General features: G+C 36.0%; 1 protein-coding gene across 1 annotated transcript; it reads right to left on the reverse strand.

Annotated features, from left to right (window-relative positions):
- Positions 1-507: 507 nt before the first annotated feature.
- LOC124535343 (regulating synaptic membrane exocytosis protein 2) lies at positions 508-22,373 on the reverse strand. Its single transcript, XM_047111537.1, has 22 exons — positions 21,900-22,373; positions 17,807-18,011; positions 16,505-17,003; positions 14,026-14,564; positions 13,384-13,600; positions 13,115-13,276; positions 12,761-12,897; positions 12,161-12,406; positions 11,943-12,077; positions 11,596-11,754; positions 10,596-10,673; positions 10,412-10,503; positions 9,255-9,387; positions 9,052-9,163; positions 8,268-8,454; positions 6,298-7,976; positions 6,039-6,185; positions 5,735-5,879; positions 2,322-2,484; positions 1,763-1,960; positions 1,424-1,558; positions 508-800 (listed from the first exon to the last, which is right to left on the reverse strand). The coding sequence occupies exons 1-22, from the start codon at positions 22,007-22,009 to the stop codon at positions 798-800; spliced, it is 5,481 nt and encodes a 1,826-aa protein (XP_046967493.1). The 5' UTR covers positions 22,010-22,373; the 3' UTR covers positions 508-797.

Raw genomic sequence — 22,373 nt, forward strand, 5'->3', positions numbered from 1 at the left:
AGGTTCACTACTGCAAATGCGTTGCCCATTAACGACAAACCCTAAACACAAATACGCTTGTGCGCTGCAAAAAAAATGTTTACAGATAAGTTCACTTTAATGTAACTTTTAAGTAAGAGCAACTGTTTCGCAGATAAGAAATTGAGAACTAAAGAGATATATATTTATAGATATTTTCTTAATGGTATTATGATGATTACTATATATATATTTTCTGTCTTTCTTGTTTTCCCTACATTTACAGAATATAGAAATATTAGTTATTATGTAGCTCGTATAGATATCTAGATACTAATAAAACTATATAACATTCACAAAAGTAGTCTTGCTCTAATGATCTGATAGTCTAAATTATCAAAATACTAAATTTAATGTTAGTTGCAGTAACAGTTTTTATCTCTAAAATTAAAATATTATTGCTATAATTAATAAAATATGTTTTTTTATGTGTGCATGTCGTTATCTTGTTTATGCAAGGAAGTTATGTTGGGAAAATAAAAAAAATACTTAGCATTTGGCTTTTAATACTTAATTACATATTATCGAGTACACTATACATTTTATTTTCTTGCTATAAAATGCTATCTATTCAAAACTCCGGTAGGCATTCCAAAAGAAAATAATAATACAAATAATTTACATACAACTTTCGTTTTATAGAAAATTACCTATGTTCAAGATATTTTGCAGTTTATCATGATATTAAAGCAGTATCACTAAATGTATTTTTGGACAAAGTTAATATTTATTGTATTGATATAAGTTCGTCGAACACACTAGCCACTGCTGCACTTTGGTTACTGAAAAAAAATAAACGTTTCAATAAAATTTACAAATAGTACAAGAGTATCGTGAAATATTATTATCTACCGACGTCAAAAAATATCTTCTCCTTTTTGCAAATGTTCTGAATTCTGTTATATATTAAATTTCGTTTGTTCAGGTTAAAACTGAACGTTCGTTAAGAACCGATTCTAGCTATTTTCAACCGACTTCAAAAAGGAGGAGTTATCAATTCGTTTGTATTCTTTTTTTTTTTTTTTGTTTTAATGTAATAGCTCCAAGGTGCTCCCATTTCTATTTTAGTGGACATTAATACACGAAGGCAATTATTTTCAAATTTTTGAAGTAGGTTTACTTTTTTTTGGATAAAACTATCATCATACATTTACTTTAAAAAATATGCAGAGGAGGATATAATTCGGTAATATATAAATTATTTATTAAAAATTACAAATTAGTAAATATTTGTAGTAAATAGTAGCGATAAAGTTTTATACTAAATATAGTATAAAAATTGAAATTTATTACTTTAGATTTAATGTTATAGTACAGGGCAATCGGATTATTATTGTGGCTATGTAAGAATTTACATAGGTCAATCTTTATTAATTTGGTGATCATTTAATCGAATATATATTACCAGTGACGTTGTCCCGAATAGCTTGTACCATCCGATTACGATGTTCGAGAGATTGAGGTCTTCCAGCATAATCTGCGCCACACCCATGAAAACTTTTTTTCCCTCTATACGACCGTAATCGCCCCATACTGTCACCTGAGTATAAATAAATCATTTTTATATGAATTTTAACTTTTTAATTTTTTTTTATTTTAAATATGGCTGAAATAAATGCTTAATGTTTTTCGCAAGTTAACAGTAAATGAACGCAACCTTTGGTCAAGTATTTATCTTTTGAGTAATGATTTTAGTAATCCGAAATACACTTTAAGAAAAGAACTTAATTAAAAAATTACTTACTTGCAAAACACATCCCTTATAGTGTTCCCTAAAGGTGAGTGTTTGTTGATACAGTGGGTCGAGAGTGCGTCGTGCCGTAGCGGTCTTGGCCTTAGCGAGGCAGCGCTTGCCGCTCACCACGTAGACCTTTACGTACGGAGCGGGCAAAGTCCGACTTCCTTGTTTAGCTTGCAGCCCTCTCGCACGAATTACCTCCACCTATATTAATTAAATAATGCCACTACAATTTGTTGAAATGATATGATCAATGATAATGTCATTAAATTATAAACGCAGATTATGCTATTGACGTTATAACAATTATTTAGGAATTTTGTCGGGTTTTATAGTACGTATTGTTACTGGAACTCTAATATATCGAACCCAATAATTAACGAAACCATATTTCTATCTGTGGGAATGGTAGGTAGGGGGGAGTGTGATAATCACATTGTGAGTAATCCACAATTAAGTTAAGGAAAAATGTGTTTGTAACATTTTTCTTTTTGATTTTTTACCAAATAAAGAGTAATTTATCAGAATGAAGCAAAAGCTGTTTAACATAGTACATTAACGTTACCTCCAGAAATCCTTTTTGGTAGCACATGGAGAGCTGTACGTCGCCTAATGTCGGCGCGCCAAGCAGCTGCCTTCCGACCAATTGTCCCGGACCCAATCCGTCAATAAAGTCCGATAAGCCACCTCCATCGGAAGATCCCGAGCCTCGCATCCCAGGGGAAAATCTGTTTGTTGATATTTAACCGTTGAATTATTTATAAGTAGGTAAGTTTGATTATTGTGATAATTTGTAATTTTTTAGTGCAAAAGAAATACTTGAGATTTTAACAGAATTTCATTTTACTTACCTCAAACTGTTAAAGAATCACATAGAATATGTTTAAGTATTCTTAGGAAAGAAAAAATGTACTCTTATATCAGTTTCAAATTATAAGCATTGGTTTTAATTGAGTCAAATGAAGGAATAAAACCAAGTTTTGTTTTATAATAAAATATTGACAAAAAAGCTATAATTTTTTTTAACTCTTTAGTCGTTAAATGATATGCAAACAAAACTCGGATTTTTGCTAATACCGGAATTACATAGTAAGTAACAAGTAAGACTTAAAAAAACATTGATACAATAGTGAAGAAAAGGGCGGTAGTCTTAAGATGCAACGAACTTTACATTATATTGGGAACGGGTGTATGCAATAGTTACTTATCATTGGGTAACAGTAAAGAATATCAACTATGTCTAGAAGTCGAAACTTTAGAGCGGATACGTTATGATTATATAAGGAGAGTGTTAGATTATCTAATTGTCTATTCTAGTAGCCGGGTTTGGAGAGTACATAAAATACACAGCAACATACAAATTAAACTAACAGTTTCTTGTTTATATACTTTAGTAAAATAATATATTGTAGATATTCATGTATACATACCACGAATGCCTATTTAAAACGAAAAAAACCCTAGCTAATATATTTTAAATACAAAATACAGAACACCGCATCGCAGTCTATCAAAATCATAAACTACAAATCGATCGAACTTGAGAAACGCGAAAGTTGCGTAGCCTCTCATGATCATAATTACTTTTTAATTTTTGTAGAGATCGCAATTTTTATCAGCATTAGAGATCTTAAACCGAAGCAGTCCTTGACAAATATTGCTGACGATGAGGCGATAAGCATGGTCGTAGTCATTATCTGATATAATATACCTCTTTAACATAAAGTATATTTTTCATGGTTTTTAAGGAATTTAGGTTACATTTTAAATAAGAAACATATTTTCTGTTATTATAAGTTTTTTAAAAAAACTCTACGTTTTTGTTTTACGTAGAAAATGTAAAAAGTAAAACACTCAACGATTGTTTTAACCTTATAGCGTAGGTACAACAATGACTCGCAAAGCGTTGCAGCTGCTTTAACTAAATGAAATGTTTTTAAAAAACTCAACGTAAAAACCTTTAGGTTTTATTTATGATTTTAAAACGATTAACTAAAATACGACTCTGATCGTAACATTTCAAACTAGGCAAGTACGCAAGTACTAGGTTTAAGTTTTTCGTTGCCAGGAAAATATTCTGGATACAAAATACGAGTAGAAAACATCCGAAAGGTTGAACATTGCGCTTTAGTAGTTCCTTCATTAAAACCTATAATGTTCCTAAAAAAAAAACTTAGAATTGCTACAATCCTATAACGCAGAAGGTCTTTTATTTATTTTATTATTTGTGAGAAAATTGTATAAAGGTATAAATATGTATATTGACTTGGAATAACATATTTGTATTATAATACATCATTTTGGAGTAAGGCGCCGGAGAGAACCGAGTCCGCCTCTCCATACATTAAATGGCTTCGGTTAAATTTTACAGGTAACTTATCACACACTCGTATTTATATGAATATAGTAAATCCATTTAATATCTATCTATACCTAATAGATGTTTGTAAACATCTATATAGATAAAAATATAATTGCTTGTATTTGAATCATGTGATATTTATGTTCGTTGTGTTTTAATTCAAATATTGATCGTTATAATTATTCATATTTCTCTATTAGTATTTAAATGGAATAAAGTTAATAAGTTTCGTAAAATGACGTGATTAATAATATCGTGATGCATGCATGAATGAAAAGTAAAATGAGTGTACAATAGATAAAATGGAAGACAAACGATCCAGAACAGTAATGTGCAAACATCGTTAGGCTTTCAGGCAACATTTAATTACCATCAACATTCGTGCAGCGTTTACAGTAAAGCGCCATAACACCTGAAATACTTCTGAAAATTTAATTTTATTGATGAAAACTCTCAAGACCACAGTCTGATATACCTTTTAATTCCGAGTGGGTGCGTTGCCTAAACGTGAGAAGACGCGTGTGCGCTGAACGGAATATAGTGAAGTAAAAAACACCAATACAAAATGGCATCATGCTTACAAGACGAAGGCGTAAAGAGGGATTAGAGGAGAAGACGCGAGTAACATCGATGCACACAGAGATTTGGAGCTGCGAAGGACGAGGCGAGCGAGCGACTTACGAGGATCCTTCCGAGCTAGATATGGAGGCGAGGCTGTCGGAGTACACCTCGTGCGAGCGCTGGAAGGATGTGGTAGCAGCCCCGGAGCGCTTGCGGCGCGCGCCTTTCCCGCCCTCTACGCGACAGATGCGTCCGTCGCGGACACGCAACACATTCAATACCGTAATAAATTTATGCCAATTACATTTACTTCACAAACATTTTGAATATACATTTACATCTTAAGTTAATTATCCCTGAAATATAATTATCTCTATATTTAATCATATTCAATTTGATTGATTTTTAATGTACATTCTATTGTCAATCAACATTGTCTGCCCTGGATCGACCGATACTTTTCGAATATCTTTCTCGATGTCTTTGTTTCAGTTCTTAAATATACCTAGGTTTTCGATTTCTGCTTTATATTGGTGTTTAGTAAGTACGAAAATACGAACGGAGTTATCATTAGCTGGCAATATTAACATATGTACCTACTTATACAAATGGATAAAATTATTAATCAATGTTTGAAAATTGTAATACTCACTTAATTTCTAAGCCATGTTGTAAATGATTTAGCATTTGAGACAATGTTGATTAAAGCAACCTTTATGCGAGACAGTTCTTTTTAAAAATCTAAACGTAATACCAGAGCATTGAAATTATCTAATTTTATTTTAAAAATTACTCGCTCGTTTATAGGCCAATACATTTACCAGTAAAAGCTCTACATAGCCGACGCTGCAAAGCAACATTACATATACATCTATCGAAGTGAATGTTCGGTGCATGCTGTGTTATATTACACATTATACATTAGACGTAGACAGAGGTTGTCCTAACTGTTCGCCTAAATCGGATTGAACAATCGAACACAACGCGTCGCGTAAGATCTACCGCCTCAGAACCCGCACTATTGTGTCAATGTGACGGGTATGAGCGCCGCGAACCTGCCGTCGTCGTTCTCGCTCGAGGCTGAGGAAGCTCGTGAGACGCCGGTACCCCCCCTCATTTCCCCGGGCACCACTTCTTCGCTGCGTTGAACCGTAAACGAATTTTTCCCACGTTTACCGAAACCTAACCTTCTTTTCCTTCCTGTCGATCAATCCATCAACACATCACTTAAATATAGCATTTTTACCAGTTTTAGTTATTTCTATAATACAATATTTAATCCTAAAATATCACGTACAATTTATTTGTGTAGGATGTGTTTTGACATCAACGATTCCTATTAGAGCTACTATAGTTTACCTGTGGCGGATAGCTGCGAGGTCGAGTTGCTTTTCTTCCCCATACCAGGCCCGAAGTAATCTCTTGGTTCAGCTTTAAGTAGAACGTCATCGTTGGCAGGTTCTATTTCACTTGTTCCGCCGAGAGCGGTGTCACTGAGACTGCCGTCTTGAGGTGTATGTTTTATAGGGATTATTATTTTCATAACAATATATAAATATTATTTTTAAAACCTTATAATTTATGAGTACAAATTATGTAATTGAATTTAAAAATATACCTGCTTTTTCATCAGGAGGAACATCAGCATTGCTAAGACTTCTGGTGAATTGTCCCCGCCTTGACTCGCGTCTCTCGAGGGGCTGTTGTTGGCTGTGATTGCGTCCATTCTCACGTCCTCCGTAATCATTACTGCATTCCAAGTCAGCGGTATTCAAATTGATTTCAGAATTTTTGTTTGTGACATCCGTTGAAGATTTTTCGTTAGTTCGTTTTGAATTATGCTCCCCATGTCGCGGCATTCGGGTTTGTTCAGCAATAGTAGAGTCACCATCCCCGGGAAGGTATGTCGTCGCTTCGGTAGTTTTGTGATGAGTGTCATCGGGTGGTAAGTGCGGGGCGTCGGATGAAAGCAGACCACAGGGCGAGCCGAGGTTCGTGGGAGAAAGACCAACAGATAAAGAATTAGCCATTTTACTATATTCTGGGATTAAATGGTAGGTTTCAGCTTTAGGAAAAGCCGGGGTGTAAGCATTCTCTTCGATATACAAGGGTTTGTTTAATGAGTTATCTATACTACGCTGGTTAGGTAAGGATTTTGGCGGGTGATGATTTTTTACATTATGCGATGGTGTTTTGATATTGCTTACACTTTTATAATTACTCGTTATTTTGTAATCCTTAACATGCATACTTTCAGGTGCTTGGTTATACATGTTAGAAACGTACATTTTCTTAAAAATTGTACTACTTTCATCTGGTGTTACAGGTTTTGAGTAAGAAGGGGAACTTTTAGTTGAAACCATTGAGTCTGAACGACTTCTAGAGATTCTAGGAATTCTGTATTTTTCGTTATACCCAAATTCACTACTCGCTGCGTTATATTCGGGGAAGCTAGTTTGATCTCTACAATCTGTTCTTAGATCTAATGATAAAAAAGTCTTCCTATCGATATCTCTAATTAAAGGGCAAGAATGAGAATTATTGTGCAAATCTAAAACTTTTGGACTTAAAGTTACATCCCGATGTATATTATAAGGTTCTATATCTAAGCTATTTTGTTTCTCGACACTAATGTGTATCGTAGTTTCTGGTATGCTATCATCACTTGTGTAACCGTGATAATGGTGATTATATTCATCTTTATTTAAATGAGTATCACGGTTTAAGTCGCTTATATTGGATTCGTTGTCATCTTCAAAAAAAGGGACGTCGGGTAATGTTCTTGTATGCAGGTTTATTATATTATCTGTGTTTATTATTTTGTTTTGTATTCTAGCTAGTTCTTCATATCTTTGATATAAATCGTTTTCATTCACGTTGTTTAAATTTTGGTAGTAAAGAGTAGGCTGTCTCTGAAATTTTCTTTTGATGGGATTTTTCTGTGCTCGTATTTTACAAGGCATATGAAGTTTATCGGAATTACAATAAAGTGATCTGTTGTATTTTGCTTCATCATAATAGCTATTTAGTTCAAGATTGTCATTGTACCTATTACTTAATTCAATTAAGCTTTTAGGACAGGCACCGGCAGAACGGCTGCGTGCTAAGGTGCGACGTTGACGGCGGTTGGGACGCACACGGTGAGATTTCTCCGATGGTGTAATACAACTATATTGCAAAAAATGTCGTGTACCGTCAGTTATCCCGACCGCCGGCTGATCGTAATGATACTCAAGGGCGGATGGAGAACTATTACAAAAGGAGGATGTGCTATAAGTGGGAAGCGTTTGCGTCCGGCTGTAAAGCATGGAAGCAACCAATAATGAATATTTTTTTCATGCAAGATATTTTTTTTCTGTTATATTTTTTTAATGGCTAAACGGAAAGCAAAAAAAGATGTTTGGTTTATGTATTTTTGGTCACATGTAGGAAAGATAGGCCGAATATAATAAATTGAAAAAAATCGATTATTTTTTGTGATTTGTGAAGTTCAATTCGACTTAATAATAATTTCATTTGAATAAGTTCAAAAGTTAGAGAAAATGTATATAATTGATAAGATAAGAAAACTATTCAATATAATGTCACCTTAGCATCCTTGTGGGACGAGGTCGTTCAGATTGCGTACTGAAAGCACTAGAGGTGACGGAGGCGACAGACTCGAGGTCTGAATCGGCGGCGGTCGCGTCCGGCGAGAGGCGACGCCGTGGCGCCCAGCCGCCGCCTCGTGCCGCAAGCTCAGAGTCAGATAGCCCTGCATAGTGTCTCTCCCAGCCTAAATAATGTTACTGCGTTTGTTATACTATCCACAGTCCGTGGGACGAACCAGAGAGAGAATAGACACACCGTCTTCAACAACCGCAAACTGTTTGTATGACTACAGTAATACGAGTAATATGTGTGTGGTGTTTCTATATCGCCAATTATATGACCTCGCTTTGATTATTTTAGAATTTAAGATAACTCTAGAGAATTTACATGTTACTAAAATGAAACATGTCGTCTATGTGGTTAGTGATCTCATCGATAATATATTATTTGTATTCTGTATTATGTATGTATCGAGCATACTATGTGAAAATATGTATATGTGTAGTACGCGTTTAAAAAACAGCATTTCCTCCAAATTTTGAACACAACTTTAAATTTGGATGGATCTTTTTTTAAAGTACTTACTGCCTACATTGATATATTTTTTTAAATGTTTGAATGTGTCAAAGAAATTTTTTTTTTTTATTTAATAACGTGATACGATGATTAGAATCGACATTCATACGATATTTCCGGCATGAGTAAGCCGCTGCGTTTTCGAATAACGTCAGAAGATTGCAGATGACGACGAAATAGCAAGTGAAGGTATGGATGTATTGACCTTGTGGCGTGCTGCGGTAGGTAAGTGTGGCGCCAATGTGGTGCGGGGCGATCCACTTACGTTCTTCAAGATCCGCAGACACTTGCGCGCGCATCGCCCTCTGCCCACTCTGCTGCACATAAAATAATAGTCATATTTGTCTTTTTTCACCCAGAGCAACTCTGAAATTATGTGATCACAATAATGTTTCTGGTGCAGCATACCTGGTGTGGTATTTGCGGCAGCTGTCGCTTCTTGGGGCTAGTGGTGGGAGTGGCTGTGGCGGAGCGGGATTGGAACCGCGGTGCATACGCATGTGTTGGTAGCCGGGCGTCACCGCGCTCCTCGCACACTGCAAAGTAACGTAAGCTGCTTTCCACCTTTTAGTTGCAGCAACTTTGATTGTTTCAATATCGACCCGGACTAAATAAATATCTGTTTCTACTATTGTTTATTGATGATTTTTGTAAGGAAAATTATTGCAAACTGCTTATTATCATTTTTTTTTGTTTAGTTATAGTTATGACCAACGACAAATAATATTTAAGATTTTCATCGAAGTAATACATCGAATAAGTATATAAGTTGAAAAATAACTTACGAAGTTGGCTTTGAAAGAGAATTAAGGTAGTAAGTAGAATGGCATGCAATCATAAACACTGTGAGATCGTCGAAAATAAAAGTTGCATTCATGAGGAATCATGATTACAACGTATCATAATTCGAGTGGTTAGCGTGCTCTTAGGTACAGGACGAGGGCGGAAGATGCGTGAAACAAAAATGAAGGAAGGTAGAACAGTAAGTGGCAGTAAAGTGGTGATGATCGCGATACGTGCAAGTCGCGACGATGTGTTCCGTGCGGGGTCCGGGCCCGCGGTCTACCGTGGCCGAACACCTCCGCTATACGTCGCAAACTCGCAACATGAGTGGCATTCGTATACACAGCGAATTGTAGGACCACGATAAGGAAACAGAAATATTTTAACGATTTACCAGAACATTTAAAGTTTAACTTGTACATACCGATGCTGAGCTTTAGGGCAAGAAGACGTGTCATTATATGCGTTTAAGTAAACACAAACCCAAATCTATAATTGGATCATGCTCATCGCGTAATTTAATCATAGCGATATTAATTTTGCGAGCCAACGATAATAGGACAGTTGGGTCGTAAAATTACAATATAAACCTGCACGCCTTCAAAACGAAAAGGCTAGATCGTGAAAATGGATACCGCATTCTCCAGTCTCAGTAGAAAAACGCTCCTAAATAACAGAGTCGATATCGGGTAAACTTCTGTGATTCAAACGGAAGTAGCGATATGAGTAGACAGTTCCGTGTCGAAGTGACCATACGTAAGGCGTGTGCGTCGTGGGCGGCGTAGCGCGGCACGGACGCGGGCGGCGACAGCGAGCGCCGCGGCGACGCGCTGCGCCCGCCCGCCGCCGACTGCGAGCGCGCGCCGCACCCGCTCTGCGGGTACACCATTAAAAATATTTTGTCATTTTTTTGTTATTATTATTTTGATCATGACTCAAATTCAAGTATCTAATACTGAGTCTCACTCGTTCTCTGGACATGCCGGCGGTTCTCACTCGACCCGCTGGTGACATGTCCCGACGACTACATCGCGTTCCTTCAATCTAAAAAGCAAAATTTTCTTTAAATAATACATGTGATACTTTTAGTTAGCTATTACACTACTACGCAGAGCATATGTGTTTGTGTGCGTGTTTCTGTGTATGACAAGTGGTTGCATGTGCTTATCGTGTGGGCAAGCTTAAGCGCACTCTCTATTCTCTTAATCTATTCTTATTTCATTCGATTGTATAATATCAATTCAACTCGGACATAGTTTTGACTAAGGACGCCGTTCGTCATTTGTGTGTTTTCAGAGGTACGAGTGTACTATATCTTCCAATCTGCTACTGAGAATTTCTCGACATAACCCCATAAATAACCCAACAACATGTTGATGTCGTTGGGTTCATCAAGGGTTTGACCTCAAGAATTCTAAGCTTTCTTATTATTGTTATTTTATAGCTATACGGATGAGTGGGCCAGTGTAGCCACCGTAATCACGTGTATAATACGTCACCAACCTTTGTAGTTAAGACAAAGGTTGGTGACGTATTGGCGATGTTAGAAATGATTAATATGTCGTGCAGCGCTTGAGTCTATGGGCGGTGGTGAACACATACTATCAAGTGGATACGTTGGCCGCCTACTTATCATATTAACACAATAAAAAGTCTGACGTGCGACGATAACGGTCACTTGCCAAAATGTTCGCTTTCTCAACATGTATTTAAAGTGAATGTAATAACAATTTAAAAAGGGACTTCAGCACTCCTTTTATTTAAGTCCTTTTTTAAAAAAATCCCCTGGCCTTATAACCTACGAAGGTATTATTGTAGGTAGTGTCCTGCATTGATGAAAAGACATTACCATACTCTTAGGTTAGGTTAGTATGGTGTATGGCTTTCTATCTCTTTTATAAAATAGGTCGGTCGATCTAAGTTTTAATGGGAATACATTTTACGTCATTAATAACAATGAAGTAACCTCATGGGGTGGCGGAGGACTCGAGCTCGAGGCGAGGCTGGAGAGCGAATGATGTCGGCGAAGGTCGCACTCGCTTGGAGTATCGGAGTCGGAGAGACGCGAAGTCGATGTGGAAGGCGGCGATAGGTGCTCTCCATCCACGTCATCGTCGCGGTACCGCTATTACGAAAGGTTGTTTCCATTTACATTTCTCATATATAAACATGTTATGACAAAATAAATATAGTATAAATTATGAGCGATCAAGAATGGTAAAATGAAAACTGAAGATAGGGTAATTTACTCTTTACAAATAAAAAAATGAATCAAACAAAGTTTTTTCTATTTATAAATTAATGTATACTTACACCATAACCAACGATTTCTTCGTGTGGTTTCAAGATGTGCCAGGTAGGTTCGTGGTTAATAATATTATCCAGATCAAGGAGAACTTCACCGAGGAAATCGTTTGGGCCGTAACGATTTAAGTCCCATACAGTGACCTGATCAGAAGAAAATATTATGGGTTAAGAAAAAAGCTGTAAGATAAAACAATGGCAATTATAAGACTACTTTACATCTTTACCTCTAGGGTTCGTTTTTTGATATCAGTTATTCGTATTCCACAGTATACGAAGGTCTGATTCCATCTGGGTTCCAGGGTATTTGCAAGGGTCTTAGTGCGGCGTTTGCTCTTTTCGCTTTTATCAGGCAGCAGAAATACTTTGGCATACGGACATCGCGGAGAACCATCTGGTCTTGGGCTGAGACCGGTGGCTGATAGCACTGTTACAAGCAGTTGCAGTGCCGGGATGTCGAAGTTAACTTTTAACTATAAAAAAAATAGTAACGAATTGATCTCGTTTATAACAATTCGTCTTTTAAAAAATAAAAAAAAAATCACGCATGTATTGATTATTTAAGGATTCTAACTATACAACTTAATCTGGTCAGGTACCTATTAAAATTAATGTTGAAATAAAGAATATCCCACAACACTGAAGTTATATGAACTCTGAGAAAATTTCACTGCATATCGTATAAACCGAGGTGATATAAATAAGTTATGTCAACTATGATTTTATATTATGTTAAGTCTCTTTTGCTTCAGTCATAAATTGGAGCTAAAAATGAGTTAGGAATTAGAATAACTGACGAGTGGGTGGACCTGCCCACCCATTATTACCTGTATTCGACCAGTGACACTGATGTTATTGTGGTTGTGTCGCGCAGAACGGCGGCGGGCGTGAATATCGGGTGAGCCAGGTGAAGTCACCAAGACGCTCGGCTTCTCGCAGCCACCCATGATTTCAGTGTACACTTCTATACAATGATTTTGAAGTTATGATTTGGTATACAATCCCGAAATTAAGAATTTAAATCTTGGGTGACATGACATGTATTAACTAGGTTTTTATTATGAAATCAAAATGAAATATTTATATTATTAAATGATATAATTGTAGAAAAGAATATATCTATTCAATGTATTGTTTTAAATTCAAAACTGTTCCTGAATAATATTGAACAAAAAAGTCACCTTTATGCGCTCTCCAGGATTGGACAGTCCTGTTGGGGGCCAGCGACCGCGAGACTACGAGCTCGACATGCGAGTCATGTTTACTGTTCGCCACAATTGTAGCTACTTCGTCTGCTGTACGGCCTTGAAGTGCATATCCATTCCACTGTAATACTTCATCTCCTGAAGAAGTAAACCATATTTTATATTTTAATATTTTTTTTATTGATAGCAGTTTAATAAATGTTGATTCGTAATTAAGATAACTATTATTAGTTTGTGTTAATAACCTATTCTTAGCTGTCCTTCCAAGTCTGCGATGGATCCCTTTTTCACCTTTTCAACGACCGCACTTCGTGTACCGTCTGGTAGAATTTTTCCTCCAACTACTTTCAGTCCTAGAATTGCCGAGGAGTAATTGGAACTTCCTTCCATCAAACTCTTCCGCAAAACCATATGGCCGATCATTCGCGTTCCGTCAGCGGAGACTTGCCAGTTAAGTGGGAACTGTCAGAAATGTAACGCGCTTAGGATAAAGTCAACATAAAAATATATAGGTATGTCACAAACAGTCAGCAAATTTGGCTAAAAGTGTGTCGCAATTACGAAAGTGCACACTTAGTGAAACGAATCATGCCTGCGAATGCAATCATGCTACAGCCAAACACTAATATCCTATGCCATATAACCCGCTCTCATATTTTCCATTCGTTTTTGTTTATTATAAAAGTTAAAGACTACGTAACTTTCTGTTTAATTGAGCTTCAAGCCGTTAATATTTATGGGCACGTATTAAAAATATATATATTTATAATATTCCGAAATTAAAAAGTCATTGATAATTGAGCTTAAATCTTTCAATAAGTTTTTCGATTTAAAAGCAAGCTAATAACAACCCTTAGTACAAGAAATGAGCAATGTTCTTTATATACCTTAGGGCAATCGCCCCTGTTCGAGTCTTCGCTGGAAGTGAAAGTGCTAGACGTATCGATGCCCGAGTCTTTGGTAGCGGAGTCCTGGCTAGTCTGTCTCTCGGACTCCCAGCGTAAGGAGGCCCAGTCATGCGGGCCGCCAGATGCATCGCGACCCCCCCGAGGGAACGTCGCAGCACCTTCGTGGCCGTCGAAGCGGACAGTTTTTTTTCTCCTTTCCGTGAAACGTCTGTTATCGGAGGAGTCTTCCCACAAGTAAGCACTCTTATATACGGCACGATCAGGACGCGGACCCCCATCAGTGACGTAGGGTCGCAAGTACGAGCCCTCGCCATCGTCACGGGCGCGCCACCGACAATCTGTGACCGAGTCGAAGCTACGACCGCCGGCCGGCGCCGTCCTTGCCGTATCGAACGCTCCGCGCGCCTCCGGCATGTACGAAGCCGGTGAATGATTAGTGAAATTGTAATAATTGTTGGCAGCCACGCTGGTACTGCGCAGGTGTGGGTTCCGGAGAGATGAACACGCCTCAAGTTGTCCTAAGAATGACAACGGTTAAATAGCAACTAGTCGAAACGGGCCAATGTTCTTTAACCGTCCAACGACTTGCGCGCCCGTACGCGCCCGGAACCAATCATTTCAATATTTGTAAACTTATTGTTATATTTATAATTTAATTTCAAGAGAAATTTTATAGTTAGACGTAACGTAAATTTATCACGGTGATTACTTGAGAACGATACGACCCTAGGTTTACGTTATTAGCACAAAACAAATTAAACGCAGTTAAAGCGGTGAACACGCAAAAGCGGAAAGAATGTGTGACAACTTATTTAAGTCTAATAAAGTAATAAACAACCGTTCCAAAAAAATATTGCAACAAAATCTAAGACATTTACATTGAACCAAGTATGTTACACTTCTTTTCGCCCAAACATGCATTGCTTGAACCACAAAAAATGTCACAGGAATTATGTTTGCCTTCTTATCTGATCAATTGTAATTGTATGTCATCTTGACAAAAAAATTACTCAGTTTGTAACAGTTATTTCATCTCTATGATAATCTAATTTACAATATTGAATATTTTATTCAGTATAAGATTATGTAGACGATAAAAAAGCGTGGAATTAATACTTTTGGACTTCCAGGCAAGATCAATTACATACATGACTGTATTTTTAACTTTTAAAAAAGAGTAAAACGTTGTTAAAAATTTACTAGTCGTTTGCACGCATATAGATATAATTAATTCAAGATACAGCAATATGGCATGAAGAGAAATTTAAATATTAATGATCCATGACCAGAAAAGATGCATTTATCCCAAAGAAATATAAATAAAAAAGGAACGTGTTAATTTTGACTGGTTCAAGCAATAAGAAGCAGAGGTACATTCATATATGCTGAGATGTTTTATTTTATTAATCTGTTTATTTATGCACAAAATCATAAATTATATTTGTAATTGTTATGTTATAATCATGTACTTCTGCGAAAGATGATTTTGTTGATGATAATGACTCAAGTATTAGGAAAGATAGAAATTTAGTTAAATTTAATAGCGATCACAATTGGCCGACCAAAGAAGTAGATTCAACAAAACGAGAAACGAACAATAACAATACTGAAACATCTATAATATTTAGCTTAGTTTACAACGCATCATTTTCCCGAAATACGCCCTCTCACCGATAAAAACTTTTTCATTTTTTCATCTAATATCGCTTGGCGCTGGTTTCTGGTAGCTTCGGGAGCGCTCCTATCTCTAGCATTACCTGCGAACAGTTCAGGGCGTAGTGAGGTTCGAGAAGACGCGGCGCGAAGCACGGCGCGGAACCGGGCGTATAGCAGAGGCGCGCGAGACGCTCGCGGCGTTTTGAACATTATTTTATTTAAGTGTTTTTTTTTTACAATATGCATAGCGACGAATGATTAACAACATATATTTTTAAACGTACATATAACAGGTCTATATCTGAAAAAAATACTATATATATACAATATCAGTTAAACACGGTCTCAGAGAAATGAATAGTCAGAGTACTTACTTATTTTTTCTCTCATACATACTAAATGAACAGACATGATGTAAACATAAAATATGTATATGTACCTATGGATAAGTTTAGGTGCTCTAGAAAACAGACTTCTTTGTGAAAATTGGCTTATTCGTTTAGAACTTTTAATTAACCTGACACTATCTAAGAACTACAACCGTTAATAAAATTGTATACCTCGCACGGAACACCTTAACTTTATCGCTACAAAATGTTGAAAGATAATGTGATATACTTTTAAACTTTTGATCAGAAACTTTATGAACGTACGTACTTAATACACTAGAATTACGGTATAAATATTTGCGTGTTGTAAAGTGTAGCTGTCGTGTGGGTGACAAATAAAAATCGCTTGGATGGAAGGGAATTGTGACGACACAGGTGGGATAGAGTGGCGCTGGGAGAGCGTGCGCACTTACCACGGTCGCGATACTCGTCGTTCTCATCGGAGATACACTCCGGTACCTCGTCGTCCGAGGAGGACGAGCGAGGCGGCAACGGCGGGTGCGACCCGGGCGTGTGCGGCAACGGCAGCAGTTGCGTGCCCTGAGGTGGCAGCATCGGGATTCCTGTGTCCTCAACACCGTAAGATGCTTTTTGTCTCGGGTGTACGAGATGCGGATGAGTCCGGGCAAGTCCTTCGAGCTCCCCGTAACACCGTGCCTCCTGTTGACTGTACTGCCGACGCAGTGCACTACCTGATCTTTGTAAAGGTTGATTTTCCTTTTCTGCGGCACTATGGGCCCGTTCTAACTTTGGTCTCTTATCCAATGAGGTATCCCCTTGAGGTGGCAAGCCTCTCAAATCTGATTCCATGCGCCAAAGCATAGAATCTTGACCGGCACTTTTGTGTATCCATTGACCAGTTTTTGATAACAGTTCTTGTTTTTTGCGACAAAGTATGCAAACCCATATAACCTGTAATTTTATTTACCTTGAATATCCTTGCAGCTACTAATTCTAGTAGGAAAATAGTAATATCCAGTATTATATACTTCAATAATATAACAAACAAAATATGTATAAAATAATACAAAAACAAATAACTTTTTGATGTTTTATGTTTATAAAGTAATGTAAGTTAGTTGGTCTAAAATTTTATTGTATTGAGTAGATATCTGATCTGATATACTTTTAGCGACAGAAGTGCAGGTGATATCTTAAGCTAGAGATGCGAAATACTTATAATAATATAATTACACGATTATAATAAACGTTTTAAGTATTTTATTAAGTATTCGTTATTTTTAATCTTTGTGCCAGATGTATTTGTGACATCACTCGCTTTCTATCGTTGATTTTGAAGGCACCAAAATATTGGTGAGGGCGATAAAAATTCAGATATTTAATTTTTTTTGTCAAGAAATTCTCAGTAGACTCTAAACTCCAGTTAGAAGGTAGTAGTTTTTACAATCCCAGAAGTGTGCTGAGCTTGGAATGCACCTTGTCTATCTTATTAAGAGAATAGAGAATGCACCCAGATGTGAATTTAATCAGTTAGATGACATTATCTGCCCATATTTTCTACAACATAACTGCTACAAATTTCCATTTTGTTTTAATCAAACACAAGACGTTTCTTAGTAAAATTATATAAAATGATATCGGTTTAATTTAGTCTAAAAAAATGTAGAGGGCATTGCATATGAAAAATTGCAAGCGAAGTGACATAGAATGATATAATATTAATATGATTATAGAACCTATATTGTTATAGTTACCTTGTTAGAACGCAATGTAACCTTTCCGCCACACCTCGCGCAGCAACGAACTCTGCAGTAGTGACAGGAATGGCCGACACCATCCGCAAACTTAGTCTTCAAACAAATGTGACAGGTGGCCGCGAGCTCTACGCCTGCAGCTCGTTGCATTTCATTCCTCGTGCGAATTGACTGCTCGAGCACTGCCACTTCATCTTGTTTACGTCTGTGTTCCATAAATTTACATATAGACTCGTAAAATAAAAATCCAACTAAAGTAACAGTTCATAAATGTCCCACTGTTTGAAAAAATTTATACTCCTTTTAAAAAAACGGTTTGGAATGTATTCCGCAAATATCGCGTTTGTAAAATGTTGGGTTTTTGTCATAGTGATTGAAAAATGCAGGTTGCCTTACGAGGTTTTTTTTTTACTTTTACTGTACCTCATACAGCGCATGATTAACCCCACATCCCCAAATATCATGAGTTTATTAGGGAAAATCAAAGTAACTTTAGATCCGACATTTGTTTGAGAAAGTATAAAAAATACCTAAGTCATCAAACATCAACCCCACATCCCCAAATATCATGAGTTTATTAGGAAAAATCAAAGTAACTTTAGATCCGCTATTTGTTTGAGAAAGTATAAAAATCTCTTAAAGTGTTCGTAAGCGTAAAGTCAATAATTGGTTTTATCTTGCCCTGTTCTGATGATAAATATTGACGCAGTATAAGGTGGATATACCTTGCCTAAAACCACACTCTTGCCGTATAAAGCTGAGGAAACACAGACCTCAGAAGAAGTATTTAAAGCTGTATATACCTATATAAGATTGTAGAAGTAGTAAATGTAGATTATATACATGTATGTCATTAGAAGAAACAATACAGCGGGCGATATTTTATGCTGTATCTATAATAAATTTATAGCTAGACATTTTTTTATATATGAGAATATATATACTGAATGTTTTAAGGTATTAGTTTTATATGTTACTCATTCTTGATGACTAAAAGTTAATAAAATTGTATGAAGAACACCCGATTTTTTTAATCGCAACAAATTTATTTTATTACAACAAACTAAATTTGTGTGCTTATAAGATTTATATAAATAAATTGCCAACTTAATTCTTTAGAGAACATTTTACTATACCAATTGAGATAGAAGATCGGAATAAGTTTTATGTATTTTTATAAAACATAGTTATTATGTGATTTTCTAGATTATTTTCTATTTTTCCGGTACAACTATAAACGGTTTTTAATTGTTTTACATACCTACGTAGGTAAGCGCTAAAAATGTGTTTATTTACGACATTTACTTTAGAAACCTCTAAAAACTGAATAGTTTTAACAAGTAGCAATTTTACGAATATATTATCATTTGAAAGCTAACGAAGACACGTAAATGTAGATAAATTGCATATTTTAATACGTGAATAGAATTTTATGTGTTATAATATATTTAACACGACAATTACGACAAGCCTACCTCCTCGTCACATATTCAACCGCCAAACAGCAATATGTAGTTATTATTGTGGTATTTCAGTTGAAGAGGCCAGCGTAATTACGGGCAAAGTTGGTAGCGTTGACAATTTAAGGAATGTTTTTACGGAGCTAATGTCCATGGACAGTTGTAGTTACGTATTACATACATCAGTATGTATATCAGGTCATTTTCCAGCTCATTTACCAGTCAGCCTACCAATAAATAGAAAAGACTTATAATTTATAAAATTTTACTATGTATTACCGGCGGATTTGCTGAACATTACATGAAAAAATGAAAAACTGTACCATCTACAGACGATTCCGTGTTGATTGGTTATAGTCCAACAACGATAGGTCGTTGTTTTCACATGATACAGCAAAGAAAAGAAAATCATTATATATTCAATGTATACTTATGTATATAACTATCTCTATCACTTGAAATATTTACAGAGAGAATGTGATATAATCATGTTAAAACTATTTATAATGGGGACTACCGCTTACATTAAAAACAAAAGTTTTGTCAAAATTGTTTTGTATGTTTCAATTCATAAATTGTAGTTTATCCGATAACCTATATTAGCGTGTAATAATAATTTGTATTGTTTTTTTTAATTTCTTCGCAGATGATTAATGATATGATAATTTTATCGCCAAATTTTTTTTAAAATAAAATAAATTGATCATTAAATACTTAAATCACCGTTAATTTTAAAGTATCTATAAAGTCCTAAATATTTCAATAATCATTATTTTTATAATATTAACTATGAGAAGGTAGTAACATTGTCCCAATTTATTAACTGATTATAAAGATCAGCAGATTAGTGCTAGCCCAGTAGTCAAAATTTAAACCTAATCAAAGTGCCTAATTTAAAATACTAGGCCACTTGGCAAAAAGAAAAGCAAAGTGTTATAATAATAATAATTGTTTTGTCTTTGTTTGATAGCTGGAGTAAGAATCAAATATAGATAGATAGATAATATCTACATATTTGAATCTTACTCCAGCTTTACTGCATTTTAATTATATGTTTTGAAGTATTCTCCTCTAGCCGAAAATACCTTGGCCTTTTGTTTGACTGCAATTTATTTAATAAGTAACTGCTTTATGGACCCAAACAGAGTACGAATACACGTTGCGAAACGAATATTAATTTATATTAATATCACTTTACATTTAAATTAATAATGTTATGATTAACGATTTTAGGAGCCACCTTAAATACAAAATAATTTGATTTGATTTGATGTAATTCTTATGCCTAACCTAATACAGGTTAGACGTAGCTAGTATAATTTAATATAAAAATATAAATAGTAAAGAAAAAAAACAAAACCTAGATCGAATTTCATAACGAAAACAGTGGTGATTATGTAATCCGTTGAAATTACTTCAAAATTCAATAGAGTAATTTTTACCTAGCCGAGGCATGCGACACAAATAAAACTATCATGTAAATCTGTACATGGTAAGTAAAAATACATAATTCTAAAAACAAAGGACACAATTTTGATTAAAAAACCGATACCAGGTACCATAATTATTGCTTATAAAAACCGATACTAACGTAACCTATTGCCCATAGATAATGAAATGTTATAGTCTGATATTTATTTCTATTTTAGAATAAAAGACCAGAAGCAATCGAAAGATAAAATATTTAGGTTTTCTTTTTGTCTGATATGGATTATAAAAACCCTGCCTCGAAATCGAAATAGTTTACAAAAATAGTTTAAAAGAAATGTATATTATAGTAGTACAAGTATACGAGATGGTGTATAGTGCAATACGATCTATTATTCACTTTTACATACATTTAGAAAATTTAGTACAAAGTTATGCAGTTCAGAAAGTAGGTCACTAAAATATCTTACTGCATCCACGCTCCCGCAAGCGAAGCGCCTACTTAGCGTCAATAACCACTAGTACTTCGTGCAAATGTCGAGCCAAGTAAAACAGAGATCAATAAACGTGTCCGAATTTAATATCGTCAAAAAAGCAATCAAGTATTAAAATAATACGAGCGAAAGAGCGTTTTGCTCTGAGACTGTTAATATTTAACGCGTCCTGAAACACACAAAGCAATAACTTCATGAATGCGGTATAATTTAATTATTGCATTATATTACTAATGCAGACTTGTTCAAATTTGTTAATTCTAATTTGGTGATGGATAAATTAATTTGAATAGAAATATTATTTCCATATTAACCGTATAAATTCTTTTTCTTTGCTAGACACTAACTTTATTATTCTATCTACCTAGTACTCTAAATATACGCATAAAAGATATTAGTGTGCTAATCTCGCTCCTGGAATACGTACATTTATACGTAATCACGATTGCTGGTTCGCGCAGATGAGGCACTGAATACACGTCAATACCCAGGTTCCATAACAATCAAACTTATTATAGGCAAAATACACTTGAGTTATTAAAGAAATGAAACGTTTCAACAACCAAATTATATTTTTTGTAATGAAATAACATGGAAGCACGTTCACAACATTGTCACATATGGTGCAGTAAGTAGAAAGATATAGCGAGCGGGGTGGGTGGGAGTTAGTGGAGGTGGAGGCGGACCGCGGGGCGCAAGACAAGGGCACACCTCATAATCTCGTGTTCTCGCTGCTCCTCTTGTCGCTGACGCATTATGACACCTTCGATGATCGCGCGCTCCTCGGGCGTGAGGTGCGAAAGGTCCGGCATGTCGTCCATGGCGGGCGGCGGCGAGCCGCGAGCGGTGCGCGGGCCCGCCGCGTGCTGCGGTGCTGTGCCCGCGGCGCGTCGCTTAGCGCGCCACTCGCTCCGGAGGTTTATTTAATAATGCCGGGGGAGCCAATAGCGCGCGACACTACACTGACGTCAGCGCGGCTATTGATCGTCGGCTCTAGGCCAACCCTAGCGCGCCGTCGTCAACTTACGCCCTTTCTCATCCCGATGCGTGCGCACCTTTTCCTCGTTGATACACAGAAGGGTCTATTTATATTTTCCTTGTGTACTAATTAATAGTAACATTGTTTTATATCCGATCATTAAACTTGAACACTTGTCTTAACAAAACTTATTAACAGTGCACAAC

Source organism: Vanessa cardui, chromosome 2 (genome assembly GCF_905220365.1).
Source record: "Vanessa cardui chromosome 2, ilVanCard2.1, whole genome shotgun sequence".
NCBI lineage: Eukaryota > Metazoa > Arthropoda > Insecta > Lepidoptera > Nymphalidae > Vanessa > Vanessa cardui.